The sequence below is a fragment of the Anas platyrhynchos genome, chromosome 1 (assembly GCF_047663525.1).
Source record: "Anas platyrhynchos isolate ZD024472 breed Pekin duck chromosome 1, IASCAAS_PekinDuck_T2T, whole genome shotgun sequence".
In the NCBI taxonomy this organism is placed as follows: domain Eukaryota; kingdom Metazoa; phylum Chordata; class Aves; order Anseriformes; family Anatidae; genus Anas; species Anas platyrhynchos.
This window is the reverse complement of record NC_092587.1, coordinates 7,808,512-7,827,853: the sequence shown is the minus strand read 5'-3', so window position 1 is coordinate 7,827,853 and position 19,342 is coordinate 7,808,512. Positions and strand designations below refer to the sequence as shown.

At 38.6% G+C, this 19,342-nt stretch overlaps 1 protein-coding gene across 3 annotated transcripts in view; it reads left to right on the top strand.

Annotated features, from left to right (window-relative positions):
- DMTF1 (cyclin D binding myb like transcription factor 1) overlaps positions 1-19,342 on the top strand; it is a 29,168-nt gene that overhangs the window by 795 nt on the left and 9,031 nt on the right. For 2 of the 3 annotated variants that reach the window (XR_011804106.1, XM_027460208.3), the window contains exons 2-11: positions 5,404-5,520; positions 6,039-6,158; positions 7,185-7,279; positions 8,038-8,152; positions 11,091-11,167; positions 12,417-12,574; positions 13,350-13,382; positions 14,553-14,662; positions 15,413-15,641; positions 17,323-17,474. Coding sequence is in view for 2 of the 3 variants with exons in the window: in XM_027460208.3 (XP_027316009.1) it covers positions 5,412-5,520; positions 6,039-6,158; positions 7,185-7,279; positions 8,038-8,152; positions 11,091-11,167; positions 12,417-12,574; positions 13,350-13,382; positions 14,553-14,662; positions 15,413-15,641; positions 17,323-17,474 (1,198 nt within the window). In the remaining variant the exon portion in view is untranslated. Of the gene's footprint in view, positions 1-3,856; positions 3,929-5,403; positions 5,521-6,038; positions 6,159-7,184; positions 7,280-8,037; positions 8,153-11,090; positions 11,168-12,416; positions 12,575-13,349; positions 13,383-14,552; positions 14,663-15,412; positions 15,642-17,322; positions 17,475-19,342 lie in introns of all 3 variants that reach the window. The other variant, XM_027460220.3, reaches the window with a different exon arrangement.

Sequence of the window (19,342 nt, the reverse complement as noted above, 5' to 3'; positions counted from 1 at the left end):
AAACTTTTGGCTTACATCTGTTTTGTTGCATTATTATTATTTATTCAGTAAAGGTTGTGATTTGAGGTTCCTCGGGGCTTTATTTTTCACTTGGTTCTGCAGTGTGTAATCCCCAAGACAAGGGGTTTCACCTAAGAGCAGTGCCAAGCTTCACTACATTGCAATTACACTCCGTTTTACCACAGCAAAGGAGCTGGCCTGGGAGAAGCTTTTGCTTTTTCTTCTTTTTTTCCCCTTTTTGAGGTTTCTTTATTCTTGGTTGTGCACTTGGGCATGGTGAAGCGTATTGTACTTCTACTCCTTGGCTCACAGATCATGTTTGTACGCCCCCATTCACAAAGAATTAACATTGTTCAGACCCACCTGGCCATTCTGAAATGTGTTGAAGTAATCAAGAAAATCCTTTCCGTTTGCCAACACTGCTCTGGCAGGAAATTTAAGTCGGTTTCTTGACAGCATGGTTAAAATCCCTTTACGAGAGCAGAAGATACAGTCTTTACAGACAGGTTTCCATCAGTGCAGAAAAGGCAACAACTTAATGCTTGCTTTCTGGGCACTTAATAATTTTTTCTATATGACATTGACTTATCCGGAAGACTGAACATTAATAAAAGCTTCTTAAATGTAACACCTCTAAAAATGCTTATTTTTGTCTTAAATGTTCAAAATTGTAAAACGTGAATGTAGAAGAGACGGTGTCCTCTCAAACACTTTCCATGTTTCTATGCTGTACCTTACAGTTTCGAATACTCTATTATTTACAAGAGTTAATTCTGTGCTCATCTGTCCATCAGAAAAGCAAGAGAGTTGTGGTTTTGTTTATCAGTCTTATTCCTTCTACGATTAGGATAACAATCATATTTTGGATGCTAATTTTCTGCTTGCTTACAAAGGTGAAGATGTTACCGCTTAATGCTACAAATGAAACTGGATTAACATGAAAGAAAAAATAAATTTGAGTACATATCAGTCTTACAAAGATTCTTATCCATGTTAATGTACTTGTGCCTGAGCCATTTTCTATTACTGAGAAGAGGGGAAAAAAAAATGTTGATTCTTTTTTTCAACAGCCGTAACTTTGCTGTGTGTATGTATGTGACATTTAGAGCGTACTCAGTGCTTTTTATGTAAATATCAATGGATAGGCTGGATCTCCTGGAGTTCTGCCAACTGTGCATCGATGTAAATGAGAACAGCTTGTCCCATTGTCTACCATATATTTCTTCTCGTGATGGTCTGCTTCTCTAAATACCACAGATAAGTAGAATGTGATTGTTTTTATAGGACTGCAATCTCTTGCTGATACAATTTAATAAATCTGCGTATGTTAAACTCAGGTCTTCGGCTCCTGTTTGATATCTACCCATTTTGGTCCCCTTCTTGCCTGTGCTGCTGCAGCTGTTGAAGTCAGTTCCTCTGTGATGCCTTTGTAGATTTGAGTGTAACCACTTTGGTGTGGGGAAAAAAGGGATTTTTTTCATGAAATACTGCATCAGAGCATTGGCACTAGTCAAATAGCAAAAACTCACTACTGTGCGTAGGAGTATTGACATCAGAAAAGCCATGATGTGGGATACACTAAACATCCAGGTTTTGTTAAACCAGGAATGACTTCTTCAGTTGCATTACGCGTGAACAAATGCATTGAAATCCCAGTGCATCCAATGTGAGCATTCCTGTTAAAACCTCAGTAGTCCCTTAGCAGACTTCGTTTTTCGCTTCACAAGTTCAGTGAAATACGCCTTTTGCCCAGTGTTGAGAACACAACCTTTACTACAATTACATTGAGAAACTTTAAAAGATTTACAATAGTCCACAGAAGTCTAGGCATAAGATTGAGCTGATAACTAGGCACAGTGACAGAATTCTGTCTGTAAGGGGGAAATATGATTTCTTAGACGTGCTTAATTTTTACAGCCCACGGAACAATTCAGCCCATCTGTCTGATGAAGATGATTAAGAATTATAGGAGTTTTGTATTAAAACATTCCTCTTTTTGTAATTCAGAATAAAATCAGCTTTGCTATTTTCTGCCTAAATTTGCTCTGTGTTTTCCCAAACAAATAACAGCTGTATTTTATGGCTAGAGTGGAAAATTTATAATGGAATTCTATATTAAATGATTCTTGTAGGCAAAATATTTTTGCATCTCATTGGTTGTGTTGAAACCCATTTAAAATTACCATGGGCTCTTAAGAATTTTTGGTTTTGGTAAACACACAAAAATCTAAAAATGCAAAAAGTGCTTATTAAATTTGCATCTATTTCTGAGCTGTTAGCTTAGAAATTGGTGATTATTCTGTCTTCGCTGTGTTTCATAATATGCATCCACACAGTGAGTGTGTGTGCGTCCAAGACTGTTCCCTTCCCTGCAAGCTAACACCCTCCTTCAGAATATAAAATTGGTGGCAGATTTTTATCTGTAAGGAGCGTGTTGGAATGTAGCATTAAAAAATACTTGGGTCGTGAGTTTAAAATGCGAGTGAGCTTTTTAGTTTTAATAGAAAGCACTGCATTTTCAAAAGCATGTATTCGCTAAGTGAAGTTATGAAAAGTTCTAAATTCTGCTAAACGGGAGTGGTATGGCACATCCTAAAAGATCTGTGTGGTGTTAGGGTAATGTTTAGCATGACTTTGGCTGTCATCTGGTGAAACATCAGGACGTGGGGTGAGTACAGTGTCCCTGCAACCAGCATCAAGGAAACCTGCATCAGAGGGCGTTGGTGCCTGCAGCAGCAGCGTGCTTTCTCCACTGCATTCCCCGTAGGCTTTGAGTGGTCCGTCGTACGTTGCATGGGATGGATCTCCAGCACACGCGCTCATTCCGTTGTAAAGTTGTGATTTTTTTAAGGTCTGGAGATCTGCAGACTATTTCGTGTTCACACAGGAGGAGTCACCACAGTGACCCACAATGTTTTTGTCCTCGCCTTTCAGTCACCAATTCATACCTTCATAGGTTAATGATCGTGTCCTGGTGGAAATGCAACCTGAAAGAACCAATTTTTGTAGTTGTGCAGTTTAACTAATAAAAAATATCATCCAAAATACCCATTTGGCTTTGATTTTATTCTTCACGTTCTTTGCAGTCAGTTTTCAGTTGTGGTTCTGTTTGATCCATTGAAGTAAATGGGAATTCTTCCACTCAAGTGAAGGATTTGGCTCTCCCTGTTTCATCACAGCTTGGTTATGGTTATTACCTTTAGCCAGATAATTTGAGATGTGTTAAATCTCAGCTATCTGACACAATGTGAGTCATTTTTAGAGAGCTTGCACCTACTGTTGGGATAAACTATTCTTGGGAGGTTGGCAGGTTATAAAAGTCCTGAGTAACTGAAGAAAGAACAGCGCAGCTGATACCTAGGTATTCAACTTGCAGTGTTAATTAAAAGGAAGGAACGCTCTTCTGAATCTTTTGCTGTGGATGGTGCTGTAGTTTCTTCTGCTTCTAGATGTGTGAAAATAACTTTAGCTGAAGTACATGATTGACATAAAGATAGACTAATGTGGTTAAAAAAATCAAAGCCTTTGTAGTGGTGAGAAGAAAAATAGATTCCTTCAACTTACTATAGGGAAAAAAAAACCCTGTTAGTGTTATCTGTTCACATACATAATTAAGGAGTAATCTGTAGCATTTGAAGTAACTTTGCTGGGAATTTTTACTACAGCATTCTCCAGAGTAAAAGTTACCCAGAAAATATATATGAACATGAAAAAGAGAATTGATTTCTTTTTGTCCTCCAAAATTGTCTAATTTTTTCACTATTCAGCGGATCGATGGACAACTCAGAAATGGGTTGAAAAGTTACGGTCTACTTAACCAGCAACACAACTTAGGATTTCTTTCTTCACCTTTTAGAGTGAAGGATACCTCGTTTGGTTCTTATAAATCAGTGCCATGGCCGTGCAGCAAGCATCACTTCTAGTGAAGGTAGGGCAGAAGCTTTAAAACATAGAAGCAGATGAATGCCAGGGAGGTTATTGCTTCCTACACCTGCATTTGGCAAGGAGCTGCTGCTGATGGTGCACGAAAGTAAATCTGAGAACCTTCTGACTTCAGGCATCAGCAACATCTGAAATGTTTCACCTGTTCAGAAGGGTAATAGCACTTCAGTCTGGAATCAGTCCCTACACAAGCTTAAAGATGTGCCAAATTTTCATCAAGCTTTCCTGCTGAAACAGTATCAGGAACATCACATGGGTGACTTAAAATCCAGGTTGTAAATTCTACATATGTATGAATATAGTGATATCATGGAATCTCTGTAATATAATTACAATTTGTAAGAGCTGTGTAGTTAATGGAAGTTAAAATTCTTGATAACATTTGTCTGTGACGTTGAAGTTAAATGTAATTATTTTTGTTGGTGGTAAAATGTGAGAAAACCCATAAAAAGGATTGAAAGGACTTCAAAGAGAAATAAGTGATAGTTACTTTCTATAAAGCTCTGCCAAAGGCAGTCACCAAACCGAGGTGCTCCAAACTGATGAAATCATTGCAAAACTTCTGGATATTTTAGATGTTAAGCATTTCCCTTGCAGAAACATTTCATTTAGCTTCTCCAGGGGAAAAAAATACATTTCTTTGTATATGAGGGATTAGAACTTTTTATTTATTTTTTTCAAAATCAGTAGCAGTACTAGTTTACCTGGAAATTCTTACAGACTGTGGGTTTCTGCGTGGTATTTTTAAGGTGGAAATGAGATTATCAGAAGCACTTAGTATTGCCCCAGTTTGCTTGCTTCAGTCTGTATTGCTTACCCTAGGCAACTTAGTAGCTGAGTAATTTTTTTTATAATGGTGATACACCCAGCTTTTCTGTTGCTTGTGTTGTTTCACTGGTAAAGCAAAACCACCAGTATTCACAAGTTATTTATATGTGTGGAAGGAGAAGAAAACTTTGCAGCTTAGCAGTCTATAAATAGCCCAGCTATGAATAGAATGACTCCAGAAATATTCCTTGCTCCTGACTGGCTGTAGAAGGTTACATAATAGTAAAATTATTCAATGAGAAATGTAAAAAATACGAGAGAGACAAATAACATGAGTTGTGGAGAATTTAGAAATGCTGAAAAAGCAATGTCATAGCTTTCTACCTATTTTATTTGTAAATAATTATTAAATAATAAAATATTGTAAATGTTTCTGAATAGGGGAGTTAGGTATTACATATTTTTAACTAGACAGGCAGCTTTGAAATTACCTGTTATTACTCTGTGTCATGTATAAGTGTGCAGAAAAAGCAATGGCAGGTAAATCTCTAACTCTGGAATTGTTCATGGGAAAGAACAGATAGAGATTTGGCATTGTCTGTTGAGTTTAAATGGGTTATTTGAGGAAAAGAAGGCAGCATTATGGACTAAGTGGCAGTCTGAAGAAAGCTAATCTGTGTATTGCTCTTTCAGGGTTGAGTATGAGCACAGTTAAAGAAGAGTCTGACACAGTGACGATAGACACCGTGAACTCCGTGACTCTGACTCAGGACACTGAAGGAAACCTTATACTTCATTGCCCTCAAAATGGTATGGAATTGTTTTACGTAGGGTTTTTGTCTTATTTTTTTATTGATCTGACTCTTACCCACCTCCAAATCATACAAGCTGTTTTGATTCTGTTTACCCTGCTGAAGATGCTTTCTGTTTCAGTTTAAATAAGGATAAAGTGTTAGAGGAGGTGTAAATCCGAAAAGTACGTACGTATGCCTGACAAGGTTATAGCTGTTCTGTTTTATTTCTGTGCAGATGCGTTCTTATAACCGAGCATATATCCAAATTTCTGTAGACTTAAGGTTTTCTTTATGCAGCAGAGAGATAATTTAGGAGGGATAATGGGCTGTGGGTGGAATTCACAAATAAAACCTCACAGAAAGCATATATGACCTGTTACTGCCTATAACTTATGCTACGGTCCTGGGCAGCACTAAAGCTCTGAACCAACCTGTCCCATTTGCTTCTACTTCTGTTTTGGTCTTTGTCTGCCAGGTTTTTCTCAGGAGCTCCACTTTGTAAACAGAAAGTGACCTGCTTTGTTTTGTTGTTAGAGACTGATGAAGTAGACTCTGAAGACAGCACTGAGCCTCCCCACAAGCGGCTTTGCTTATCAGAGGATGATCAAAGCCTTGATGACTCCACTCCGTGCATTTCTGTTGTTGCAGTCCCAAGTAAGTTGTTTTAAGTTTGTGTGCTCCTGAAGCAAGTGTTTCTATTAGTAAGAATTAAAATTATTTGCATACAAACCAGGATGTTTTGTATGTTTTATTTACAAATGTTAACTAATATCATCTTTACCTCTCAGTCTTGGATGTTTTTGCAGCAACTTGTATCTACACAGTACTGGCAAAGTAAACCTGCCTTAAAGCTAGAGGACTGCAGGTACAGGTGTATTGAATTAAGTGCAAGGATAAGTGAATGAACAACAAAGTAAATGCAATTTTCCTTCAAAGAGTTTGCAAGATTATTTTTTTAATGGTCAGACAGTATAGTTAACATTTCTGTTCTTTATAATATTGAGAAAAGTCATGTTTGTTGCAAAACATGGTAATCTTAATCTAAACGTACAGAGTAGGCTGCATGCTGAATTTGAGTCTGAAGAAGTTTACTGACTATTAGGTAGTTCAATACAATTTCCCTAGCAGAGACAAAACCAGATGTAGCAAGTTAAAGCACCAATTTACGATACCTTGAGTGTCTGTTTATTCAGTGAAGCTTTACAAAAACCCTTAAAATTAAAGGTATTGCCAAGTTGTAGGAAAACTAGGAGAAAAGAATGCTGCCAAAAGATTTGAAAGTCCTTTAGCAAATGGAAAATCCTGACGATAGCACCAGAAAGAAAGCACTGATACAGTACCAGATATTTGCACCAAATCAGACATCTTTTATTTACATTTCATATTAGTTCTTGGCTATAGTCACATGTAAAACTGAAGGTTTCAAAACTATATTTAATTTTTTTTGAAGAGGAATAATTTGTAATCGTCTTGATGCTTTTACGATGCCAACAAAATCATACTAAATAAGGGTCCTTTAAAATTTTCAGAGCAAAGGTGGAAATTTGTAAAAAAAAAAAAAAACAAAAAAACAAACAAAAAAAAAAAAAAAAAAAACCAAAAAAACAAAAACACTCTATAGCATTCATTAAAAAAATTGTTACAAGAGTAAGGTATATAGCTAACTTATCCATTCTGAAGTTTCAGAAAATGATCAGAGCTTTGAGGTGACCATGACTGCTACCACTGAGGTAGCTGAAGATGAGATTAACGAAGGGACTGTTACTCAGATTCAGGTACAGTAAAACTTCACAATTGACCTAATTTTTATGTACATTGTTATGTAAATGGAAATGAAAAGAGAAACAGAGCAGAAAAGGCTTATTAAATGAATAAGGTTATTTTTAGTATGAAACTGCTGTATTTGAGCACAGATCTTGTTTATGAGTGTTCCATAAAAATGCAGTTTAATCGTTTTATTTATAAAAGTGATGATTTGAATCTAACTGCCCAAGGAGTGATACAGTAAACAGTGGTAGGTGTAACCCTCCAATGCTAATTATTTGCTCTGTGGGAGTCAGCATAGAAGTAGGACAAGTTTATCTATTATTTCTGCTGCTATTTTATTATAAATTAATCTTTACAACAGGCCTAAATCTGCTCCGTCTTGTCACACAGTCCTCACAGTTGCATTCTGTTCTCATTGTGGGTGTACCATGTTTAAAAGTTCTGTATTGGAGATGTTGGTCACAGTTCTCTTTTCACCAAAGCCAGTGAGACTCCTTCTAGTCACTAGAACTTAAACAGGATGAAGACAATTATTTAATTAATCCCCACAGCATCTGTGTGGTAAGATGTTATATCTTACTCATATGTTTTAAGAAAGATGAATGTACTTTTAATGGCAAATCTAAAAGTGGAACTTTTAGAGTAGTCAGTGAGATAAACTCGGTGTGACGGTTTCCTTTCCTTTAAGTTATGCTTCCATGTTAGATGTAAGGTGATAGAAAGATCCGAAGATATGACTGGGTGATTCCATACTTGTCTTTTCAAGATTCTTCAGAATGAACAGCTGGATGAAATCTCCCCAATGGGCAATGAAGAAGTGTCAGCTGTTAGTCAAGCCTGGTTCACAACCAAAGAGGATAAGGATTCCCTAACAAATAAAGGTAGGATATCTAAAATAAGATTCTCCCACACTGTAAGAAGGTAAGCTCTTCCAAGTGCCTCTTAGGAACATTTTGCAGTTTGCATAAATAAATCTCTGGCATTTTTGCTGAAGATATTTGAGAACACTGATTCTAAAACTGCAGAGAGATCTAATACATTAAGTTTTCACCATCCCTCTTAGACTTTGTACGCAAGAAGAAAGCTGGAACCCCGAATACTCTTGGAGGGGAAGAGGGGCCACACTTGAGTAGTGGCCATAATAGAGAACTGCTGTAGGTAAAGTGTCCCAGCGCAGGTGGGGCAGACAGTTGTGTATTTGCTCCGTTTGCACTTCAGCCTGTTTGGAAGTTGGGAAGTTCCAATCACAGGTACAATGTGAGAAAATGAGTTTGTGCTCAGGTCAACACATCCTCCTCTGAGTAGGGTTTATTGGTCTGACTACTCAGTTGTGATTCATATTAAATAGTTTCTGGAATGGAGTGGGGATTATGCAGACCAAGACCTACTGAAGTAACTGTTCCTACTGCTGAAACTGCCACCCCACTGGCATATTTCCCTTTCAAAATGATCATGTAATTTAATAGTTGCTGAACTTTAGAGATTTTTTTTTCTGGGTCCTGCCTCTCTCTCCCAGGAGGCATGCCTCCTTTCTAAAGGCTGGGAAACAATTTCTATAATGTCAAATGAAGACATGTCTCTGTAGTTTCCTCAGTCTCTCTGCTGTTTTTCTTGTCCTGACCTTAATGCTTCACAGGAAAACATCTCTTTCAGTCAGTCCAAAGCAAGATCTTTTTTTATTAGAAAACTTGAGGGGAAAAATGGTTTTCTCTCACTGAATCAAATGATCTCTTACCCCGTGATTTCTACTCCAGAGGGCTGTTGAGTCAGTGAAAAAAAATGTGGGCAAGGCATGCAGAATCTGGGTGTTGTATATGGAAAATTCAGAGGAAGGGAGCTGAGCAGTGCGGTCTGTGTCCATTACATTAACTGGTCCCAAATGTGCAGTTGCTTGTAACAGATTTCTCCATCCTTGGTATTTATTAGATGTGCAGAGCTTCTAAATTTTTTAGTGTTTTGTGCAGGGATTATGTGAGAGGTAGGATAGCAAAGATATCCTTTTAGATCACTGTACAGAGGCAGCCTGGTAGAAACCGTGTGCCACATTTTTTGTGTTTTGGGGTGAGAGGAAGTGCAGAGATTGCCATCTTTTCAGTAGCTAGTGGTGAAGGACTTTGAGAGCAGCTAATTCTCACCTGTGACTGCAGGAGCAAGTACTGGTGATTTGGCAGAGAAATGATTGCATGTGGCTTGGTGACCTTATGTGTGATGAGTGTCCTGTTACACATGTTAGAAAGTTTCTGCATTTGTTCCTTTTGTAGCTGTTTTCACAGGCGTATCAAGTGGCATTTATAGTTGTGAATGAATGAGGGCACTAAATCTAGTGATTGCAATTAAGAGAAGTAATTTTGGGAAGACATTTCCAATAAAATATGCATAGAAAAACATATCTGAAACCATACTAGCTGAGCCTTTTGTGGGGTTTCCATGCTCTGTCACAGAAATAAGCTGTGAAGGAATCCCACTGTGCATCTTCTTTTAGAGTATCTAGGAGTCTGACAGGTGTTGCCTGAGCTTCTCTTTTTGTAGCAATCTCCACCTGATAAGAATGCTTTTTTCTTCAAGACCTGTGGGGATAATAACCCTGGCTCTGAATATGCAAGCACATGAAGTGCAAAACAGACTTCCTTTCCTAAAATAGCTGGAATTTTATGTAAAGGGTAGCTGTGTCCCTGTAGAGGTCAGTTCAGGTGCTTTGATAGAGGTGTGAATCTCAGCTATAGCAATAAGTTATTGTTCTGCCTCTGTAGCTGTGGAAGAAGATACTCGAACCATCAGGCACAAGGGAAGAGTTTTCTCTGATCAGTTAGAACATAATTAGTAATAACGCCTGTACTTTTCATTATAATTGGATTTAAGTAAACAGTCTCTCTGGTGCGATCTGCCTCTCAGCTCCGGTAATTAGCAGGCTGAGAAGGAAGTACCCTGATTTTTCTGAGCAGAGATGGGCAAGTAGCCAGCACTCACCAGTACGTAAACTGGGTCACCAGCCTAATCTTAATTAAAAGCGATCGTTGCTATTAAGTATGTTATAAGCTTGAGGGGAAAAAAAGAAGAATCTATACATAAATTTGAGGGAGGAGTGTTTTAATGTTTTATTGAGAAACCCCAAATTTCTTTTTTTTTTCCCTGCATAATGTCAATTGTTTTTACTTTTAAAGCTTAGCTGGCATTGAAGTTACTAAGGGCACAGACAGAGGAAATAAAAGGTTTGTTTCTATTCACTTTACACTTTTATTTTGGGAAATAAAACACCTTGAGTCTTTCTTCCGTCTGTGACCACTGGATACTATTCCCAATGCAAAAAAGAGAGGATGCAGCTTGTGAAAAGACACCTCTATGGACAGTACTCCAGGGGGTAGCACTGCACACATCTTGGGAAACAGTAAGGCATATAAGAGAACCCCACAATGCTGCTAATTTCTTGAGTAGTACTGTGAGTCACATATCAAGTCCCAGCTTCTGGAATCATTCAAGTGCATGGAAATTTCAGTTGTCAGTTTAAAGAGAAATTTTCTAGTTGTGGTTGAAGAGAGAGCCTGAAAACGTGACTTGACAGCACACAGAGGAGTCTGTGCTCTGTGTTTTAAAAATGTATGGTTTTGAGAAGGGGTCTGACATGCTTTATTTAAACATTTTTTGGCAGTTGACAATTACTGAGGATGCTTTAGCTGTTCTGAAATAAACTAACTAAAATTAAACAGATGTTAAGTAGCTAAACTTAGTACTCCATTTTCTTCTTTAATTGCAATACTGAAGCATGTTTATTCTGATATATTGTTTTGCTGACTTTCACTTTAGTTTCATTTCTGTTTTAAGGCCATAAGTGGAAGCAGGGGATGTGGTCAAAAGAAGAAATTGACATTTTGATGAGTAACATTGAACGTTATTTAAAGGTATGTGTTAGAGTATGTTATCTGCCAGTTGGTGTAGTAATGCTGCTCCTGCTAGAAATCAACTTTCTTCAGCACTTCCCAGAATGTGTTATACACACTTCTGATCAGTACATAGAAATGGTCATTACCTGTTTGAAATACATAAGATAATAGTACACAGGAACAAAGACTACCAAATGTAACCTTGTAAAGCTCATTTTCTTTACAAAGTATTGAATACAACTTCCAGATTCCTTCAATGCCATATTTGTATTTGCTTTTAGTACACTGATCAGATGCATGTATCTGCTTTCTTGATATTAATATATCGGTGTCAGAGTTCAGTGTAGAAGTAGGCATGCAGTTATAATGCTGACAGTGGTAATTGCCAATAAGTCATATTTGTGGTAGGCTTACAGCTGAGAATATTTGAGCTGAGTGCTTGTAGCTGAGAATATATAGCCTGGATATTACAGGTTCACCATCCTTCATTTGGGGATCCAAAAAAGCCCTGAAATGAGTCATCATTGGTATACAGATCCCTCAGGACTAGTTGTAGAAATGTGTGTCTGCCCACATCTGTATTACAGTTTCTCCCACAAAATCATTCAAGTATTATTTTCTAAATCTAGGTGAGCGTTGTTAAGCTATCTAGATGACTTCCTTGAGTTACTGCTGAATCATTTGATTCATACTTGATTCATACTTCCCCATTTATCTTGTTTCTTGTCTTCTGGAGTTGTAGTTTAAGCTGAAATCAAACTAAAGCTTTGCTTTTATGCTTAACTCCAGTGTTTTTGTGTAAAAATCTGCTTTAAGTTTCCATTGGAACAAGAAGAGTAGTTTAATTGGAAAAAATGCTTTCAGATGAAGAATATCCAAAATTAGGTAATAAATGGATACAAAACCATTCAACAACTTCCACTTACATGATCCAGGTTAATTCCATCCAGCTGTCTTTTCTTTAATGTTATAAATGACACTTAAGCTTTTGATAATAAAACAACGCTGGAAAGATTTTATGTGGATGAAAAATCTCCCATGTCTACTTGAACTTCAGTGTTTGGAAAAAAAAAAAAAAAAAACAAAACTAATGTTCAAAGATTTGTTTTTAAAGTAGCTATTTCATAAATACTTTCAATTCTGGACTGTCTTATTTGGAATACATAGAAAGTTTCATAATAGCATGCTAAGCTTCAGTTCATAAATGTTCTGCTTCTTGATCTGTAGGAGACTTTATCTAAGGTTTTTTTTAAATACTTTCCTCTAGGCCCGTGGAATAAAAGATGCCACTGAAATTATATTTGAAATGTCAAAAGATGAAAGAAAAGATTTCTACAGGACAATAGCTTGGGGTCTGAATCGGCCTCTCTTTGCTGTTTATAGAAGAGTTCTTCGCATGTATGATGACAGAAACCATGTTGGAAAGTATGAAAATCTCTAATGCTGCATGGTTTTATTGGTATGAGTAGGGCCATGTGTTTAATGTTTGACATGTTATACACGAGCCAGAAGATACTAGCCAAACAGACCCAGCTCTTCCTATGTGACCTCTGCTGAATTCTGCTTGATCAACCTTGATAATAGTTAAGTTGATGGTATCCACAACTTAAAAGGCAGGCTGCAGAGGGGATTCTGATGCAATTAGAAGACTTTGACACAAGCATGGATCTGCTGAGGTATAGTTTCCTTCTAGAACTGTGACCTTGAGCTAATTGCTCCTAATCCCTATGCCCTTAGTTTCCCCTATCTGTAAAGCAGTGGGTATGGTGTGATCTGGAACTGCTGCTATAGGGCATTAGGTTTTAGGTTTTAAACGTGGTTGAAAATGAAAACATCATCTCAATGGTGATTTTTTAACGGAATTCTGCCTTATGGTGGCTGTAAACTGAGGAAGGAAAAAAACCAGCTGTTTATTTGAGAGACTAATACATGAAATTTTAATTGTTTTTAGAAATTAGTTCAATAAGAATGGTGATTTTTAGTGGCAAATGAGGAATCTTAGAAATGCAGTAGCATGAAAAATGGCATTTGTTCTTCATGTTCTTTCCAAGCATCCTTAGCATTGAAATTGTTCCTTAGCATTGAAATTCCTTAATCTCTTGAGGCAATTAAAATTTTAATGTGTGGTTAGTGAAACAAAAATACCTGTTCTATGTGATTTCTGTTTAAAATAATGTATTTTTATTTACCTGTCGCCTAGGTATACACCTCAGGAAATTGAAAAGCTTAAAGAGTAAGTCTTTTTAATAAAAAGTTCGTGCTATCTTTTTTATATTTAGTAGCTTGAATAGTTTTACTGGGATTTGTTATGTGAAATAACTGAAAAGCTGCAAGTGAATTTAAGTGCTCCAACTCTATCAGAAAAGTGTGGTCAGTAAATTGATCTGAGGAGAAACGAAATCTACGTTTTGATTATTTTGCATATTTTCTAGTGTCTATTCAAGAGTTACGCAATATGCAACTAAGTTCTAAAATAAGCCTTCCATTGAAAACAGCATTTCAGATTTTTACAAGCCTGGTCGAGCTCAGTTGTGGTTGTGATAAACAGCCTTTCCCATTTCTTAGGAAACCTGATGAATGGTTATTTCTAAAGAAAATTATAGGGGAAATCCTACTCTTGACCAGTAAAATACGGTGGAGAGGCAGAAATTGTCAGTAAGGCTCTTTGACTTTTGCCTATGAACCTGTTAGGTCAAGGGGTAGGAGCTGCAGACGTTACCTGCTTTTGCAGCTTTCCTGGGTTGACCAGATTGAAGAAACCCTTTTGGACTGAAGGAGGGCAGAGTAATAAAATGTAATTTTATTACATTGTGTTGATGGATTTGTTTGGATCAATTTAGCTGGTTTGTGTCATTCACAAGGTTCTTGTGGCTCCAGCTGTGCCATAAGTAGTTGTGACTCAGCATGTTAAGCAACCCTGTATTGTGTGGGGGAGGAAACATTAAAATTATGGACGTGATTTTGCAGTGTTTTGCCTCATTTAAATTTTAGGATGCCTGGGTTTTCATCAGCCATTACTTAGATTTCTCAAGCGGTCTCTGTACTGCCTGAAACTCCTTGAGAAAATTGAGTGGAATGGATTTTGTATGTCTATCTAAACATTCATATTGTGTTTAACACAGTAATTAAGCTTCACAACACACCTGTAAGACAGATGCTAAGTGTTTTATAAGCAAGTGTCCTGAAACTTAGCTCCACCATTCTTAGAAGAAGGCTTCTAGAAACACACAGAAAAATTTGCAGTGATGGCAGAAAAATACATCAAGAAAACTGTACTGCAATATCAAAGTGCCTCCCCGTTCTCTCTTTAAGCCTGTGATCTGCACATTTATCCTGTTTTTGTAGAGAATAATGTTGTAATCTCATAACTGGATATGGTGTTAATGAGCGTGTTTCTATTCAGGCTGAGAATAAAGCACGGTAACGATTGGGCCACGATAGGAGCTGCACTGGGGAGAAGTGCTTCGTCTGTGAAAGATCGGTGTAGACTGATGAAGGATACTTGCAACACAGGTAAGGTAAACACCTTAAATGTGTAATTGAAGTGTCTAATTAAAACCATGTTGCCTTTGTCAGTGATGCCTTCAGAGATGTGTAACTTTGGGCTGGGTGACTTTATAATGTGAAATCTGGCTATGTTTTTAGAATGCACTTGGTAGAGGTGTCTGCTGTTTCTCTTAAAAATCAGTTTTTTATTCCATTATCTATCAGATGTTTATGCCACTGGAGCATATTTTACAGAGGTGGATTAAGAAGTATTTCCCCTTGTGTTGAGCGTTCACAGACATGCACTCTAGATGTCAGATAAGAGACGGCTGCACTTAAGGAGTAAAATATGTGCAGTGTATATATTCAAATGCAGGGAAAACTTATTCAGACCTTAGGTAGTTAAGTAAGTCAGTAGTTAAGGTAGTTAATTAGTAAATTAAGCTGTTACGTGATTGATTTACTTCAACTCATGTAACTCAGGTAGCTTGGACCAGTTTGCTTTGGTGAATATTTTGATCAGTTCTGCGGGGTGTTTTGTTCATACACAAGAGGAGAAGAGACTAAAACTTGACAGCAGAATGGAAAACTGGAATTACGCACCTGTTAAGCAAGAATGGATATATTATAAATTGTCAGTATGAAAGAAAGTAAGAAAGTATGAGTGTTAATACTTGTCTGGATTAGGCAATAAAGATAAATATCAGTTGACGTGTTACAGACCAGAACACACGGTATCTGCTGCTGGCTAACTTGGAGGGCTTGTCTCTCTTTCAGGAAAGTGGACAGAGGAAGAAGAAAAGAGGCTAGCAGAAGTAGTTCATGAGCTAACCAGCACAGTACCAGGTGACATTGTCACGCAAGGTGTATCGTGGGCTGCCGTAGCAGAACGGGTCGGAACGCGCTCTGAAAAGCAGTGCCGCTCTAAATGGCTCAACTATCTCAACTGGAAACAAAGCGGGGGAACTGAGTGGACCAAGGAAGATGAAATAAATCTGATCTTAAGGTTTGTTGTTTTAGTTGCTTTTGAAGGTTCAGAATAAGTGATGCTAGCAGGATTCCATTGGGGTCCCTTTTGCTGGTTTCTTAAACTCTAAAAACTAGAACCCTCCAGAAGTCACTGCTGCATTTACAGTTCCCAGAGATTTATTATTGAACGTATTTTTTGTTTTTTGTTTTTTTAGTGAATTTTAGTGCTCGGGAAAGGTGTCAGATTGAAAGCCCTGGAGACTGCAGTCTTCTTTATTCCACAGAACAGGTACAGCACAGGCAGCGACCGTGCAAGCTTCCCACACATTGCCCCACCGATGCGCTTTAACCCTTAACTGGAGGGTAGTTCAGTCTCCCTGCCCGTTCAGTCGTTGGCCTCTCTGCTGAGATGACCGACAAGGGGCAAGTGTGGTGGTGGTTTCTGTGATGTGGACATCTCGTCTACAAAGAACTAAGCCGAGACTGCAAGTGAATTTCATGTAGGCTGCCAAACACTGATGGGATCAGTGCTGATTAGCACTTCAGATGGTTACACTTGAATTAGCAACCTGGTAGTGAAAAGCTCAGTAACTTTGGAAATCTTTTGCTCTCTCCAGTCCTCCTCCCATTTCAAATGGCTTTAACTCGGGCTTTTTAGCCAGGGGATTTTTATGGGTTGATGGGGTGGGAATAAAAATCGAAGGCATATAGGGAATCTAAGCATTACTTACAGAGCACTATCCACTAACTTCCTGAAGCTGTTTGAGTTGAGTTCATAATGAGTACCCTGATCCTGCATTTTAGTATGTGCCGGATATAATTCTTAATATTTCTGTACAAATGGTATCTGTTTAGTCTTAGTTCAGATATCCTTAACTCATCCTTCAGAGTTGGTTTTGGTAGCTTTTTTATCCTTTTATTTCTTTTTTTTTTAACTAGTGAGAGTATTTGGTACTATTTGTTTATGGTTTATGAAGAGAACTTTTCTTAAATTTTCACAAAAATCCTTTCCCCTCTCCCTGTTCACCTCTCTTTCATGTGCTCCAGGTACAGATGACCTGCAGGCAGTTCAGAGAGATTTATAGTATTCAGACAAATTCTGGTAGAACCCAGTGTATGCATAACATCTGCCAGAACTGTGAAGACTGTCCCTTACCTGGAGAGCCTGATGGGTTTAATTTATGAGGAACTGTTTAATATTGTAGCTAACTTCATCTGCTTTGGCTAAGAAGCATCTGAGAGGAGGCAAAAAATCATTTTAAGGATGGATGAGTGTTACTTAGGAGAAAACAGAAGTAATTATAACATGAAATTAATTAATTGAAAGCTCAGGATGAATCTCAGGAAACATTTCCTGCCATGGAGATGTGTTTGGGGAATGGTTTTCCAAAGAAAAAAGATGCAAGCGCCATTGTTTGGAATGCTTAACAATAATCTGATCAGAGCCCTAATGTACGTGTAGTAAGGAGAATAACCTTGCATGGCAAGGGGATGGTCTGGATCACGTGAGAGATCTAGTCCATCGTCTGTTGTTGATGATTCTGCTTGACCTCTGGCAGCGTGGAGCCTTGGGAGCCTGTCAGTTGCTGAGCTCAGGTGGACCATTCACTAGCATGCCATATGGCCTCTGTTACATCTGACGAGACCAGAGATGTGCAACAGCCCTTCAAGTCTGGAGGGTAGTTTCTAACAGGTAAATCTTTTCTCTGTCTTGTCAGGATAGCGGAACTTGAAGTTTCTGATGAAAATGACATCAATTGGGATTTACTAGCTGAAGGATGGAGTAGTGTCCGCTCACCGCAGTGGCTTCGGAGTAAATGGTGGACCATTAAAAGGCAGATTGCAAACCACAAAGATGTTTCATTCCCTGGTAATGTACTAGTTGCACACTTCTCTTCTGAAAGCTCCTTTCACAAATGTCAGAGGAATAGGGCTGCATTTTGTTGTCTGCTTAAGCATTGATGGCCCAAGAGCACGTTGCTCCGATACTGGAAGTTACTGGCCCCTTATATCTGCTGGCTAAGTTGCACCAACATCCAGTCCTTTATATGTTTCAGTTGAAACAAGCCAAGCTGATTTGTACAACTAAACAGTAGATTTTGCCGACAGCCTTCACTTTGGCTGAAGTGAGAACACATATCTAAGCAGCTCGGCTGGCAGATCTCATGGTGACGATCTTTGGTATGGAGGGCAGGGGCCTCTTCAGGTGGGAGAGTCTAGCAGTATCGCTTCAGGTTAGATCTATTACCTTTAAAATGTTTAACCACCTCACACAGTTTTTATTTTATGTTAATTGTAACAGAAGGCAGATCTGTTACTAGCTGTATGGTGAGTAAGAGGGGAAGAATTGAGATTATAAAGCTCCCTTTAGTATGTGTAACTCATACATTCAGTTTGTCGGCTGAATATGAGCCAGCAGTGTGCTCAGGTGGCCAAGAAGGCCAACGGCATCCTGGCTTGTATCAGAAACACTGTGACCAGCAGGGCTAGGGAGGTGATCGTCCCCCTGTACTCGGCTCTGGTGAGGCCGCACCTCGAGTACTGTGTTCAGTTTTGGGCCCCTCGCTACAAGAAGGACATCGAGGTGCTTGAGCGGGTCCAAAGAAGGGCGACGAAGCTGGTGAGGGGCCTGGAGAGCAAGTCCTATGAGGAGCGGCTGAAGGAGCTGGGCTTGTTCAGCCTAGAGAAGAGGAGGCTCAGGGGTGACCTCATTGCTCTGTATAAGTACATTAAAGGAGGCTGTAGCGAGGTGGGGGTTGGCCTGTTCTCCCATGTGCCTGGTGACAGGACGAGGGGGAATGGGCTAAAGTTACGCCAGGGGAGTTTTAGGTTAGATGTTAGGAAGAATTTCTTTACTGAAAGGGTTGTTAGGCACTGGAACGGGCTGCCCAGGGAGGTGGTGGAGTCACCATCCCTGGAAGTCTTCAAAAGACGTTTAGATGTAGAGCTTAGGGATATGGTTTAGTGGGGACTGTTAGTGTTAAGTTAGAGGTTGGACTCGATGATCTTGAGGTCTCTTCCAACCTAGAAATTCTGTGATTCTGTGATTCATAGCTTTCATTCGTGGTTAGAGAAACCAGTGCCTGACACAGGATATTTCAGTTGACATGAACTTTTCATTCAGTCCTCCTTTTCTCTGTGTTGGAGAGAGGGGAAAAAAGTCAGAGACACAGAAATGAGATGTGTAGCAGTTCCCTTATACTGAATGCTAGAAAAACAGGACTCAATTTTTGTTACCTTGTATATTTCAACTGCTCCCTCAGTGGGACCAAAGTGATAGTAGGGAAGGTAGGTGGGTGCTTTTGTTTGAGCAGTGGGCCACTGTGTGTGCAGATGAAGAATTGCAGTGTAGCTGCTGAGACGAATTCTGTTTCTTGGTCCCCGTTTCCACTGGCACGTCTGTCAGTCTCTCAAATCTAATTCCATCTTTTGTAAAATTGGAGGTTTTATTTGTGATAGCAGCATTACACAGCCAGTGGTACAGCATTTAATTACAACTTGGAAGGATACTATGCTTGTTCTTGAAGAGGTCCAAAAGGTTAGGAGCTTTTCTGTATTTTCCAAGCATTCTGAAATGTTTAGGTTCCTTGAGAAAGCCAGGTTCATTCCAGTGGTTAACTGTAAAGGTCTTGTATACATGTGCTAAATGTGTAGTTGAAATATCTCTAAATTGTTTAGGTTCCAAATTCAGAAAGATTTTGCTGTTTTTCTCATCTTGGTTAAGTCTCACATGCACAA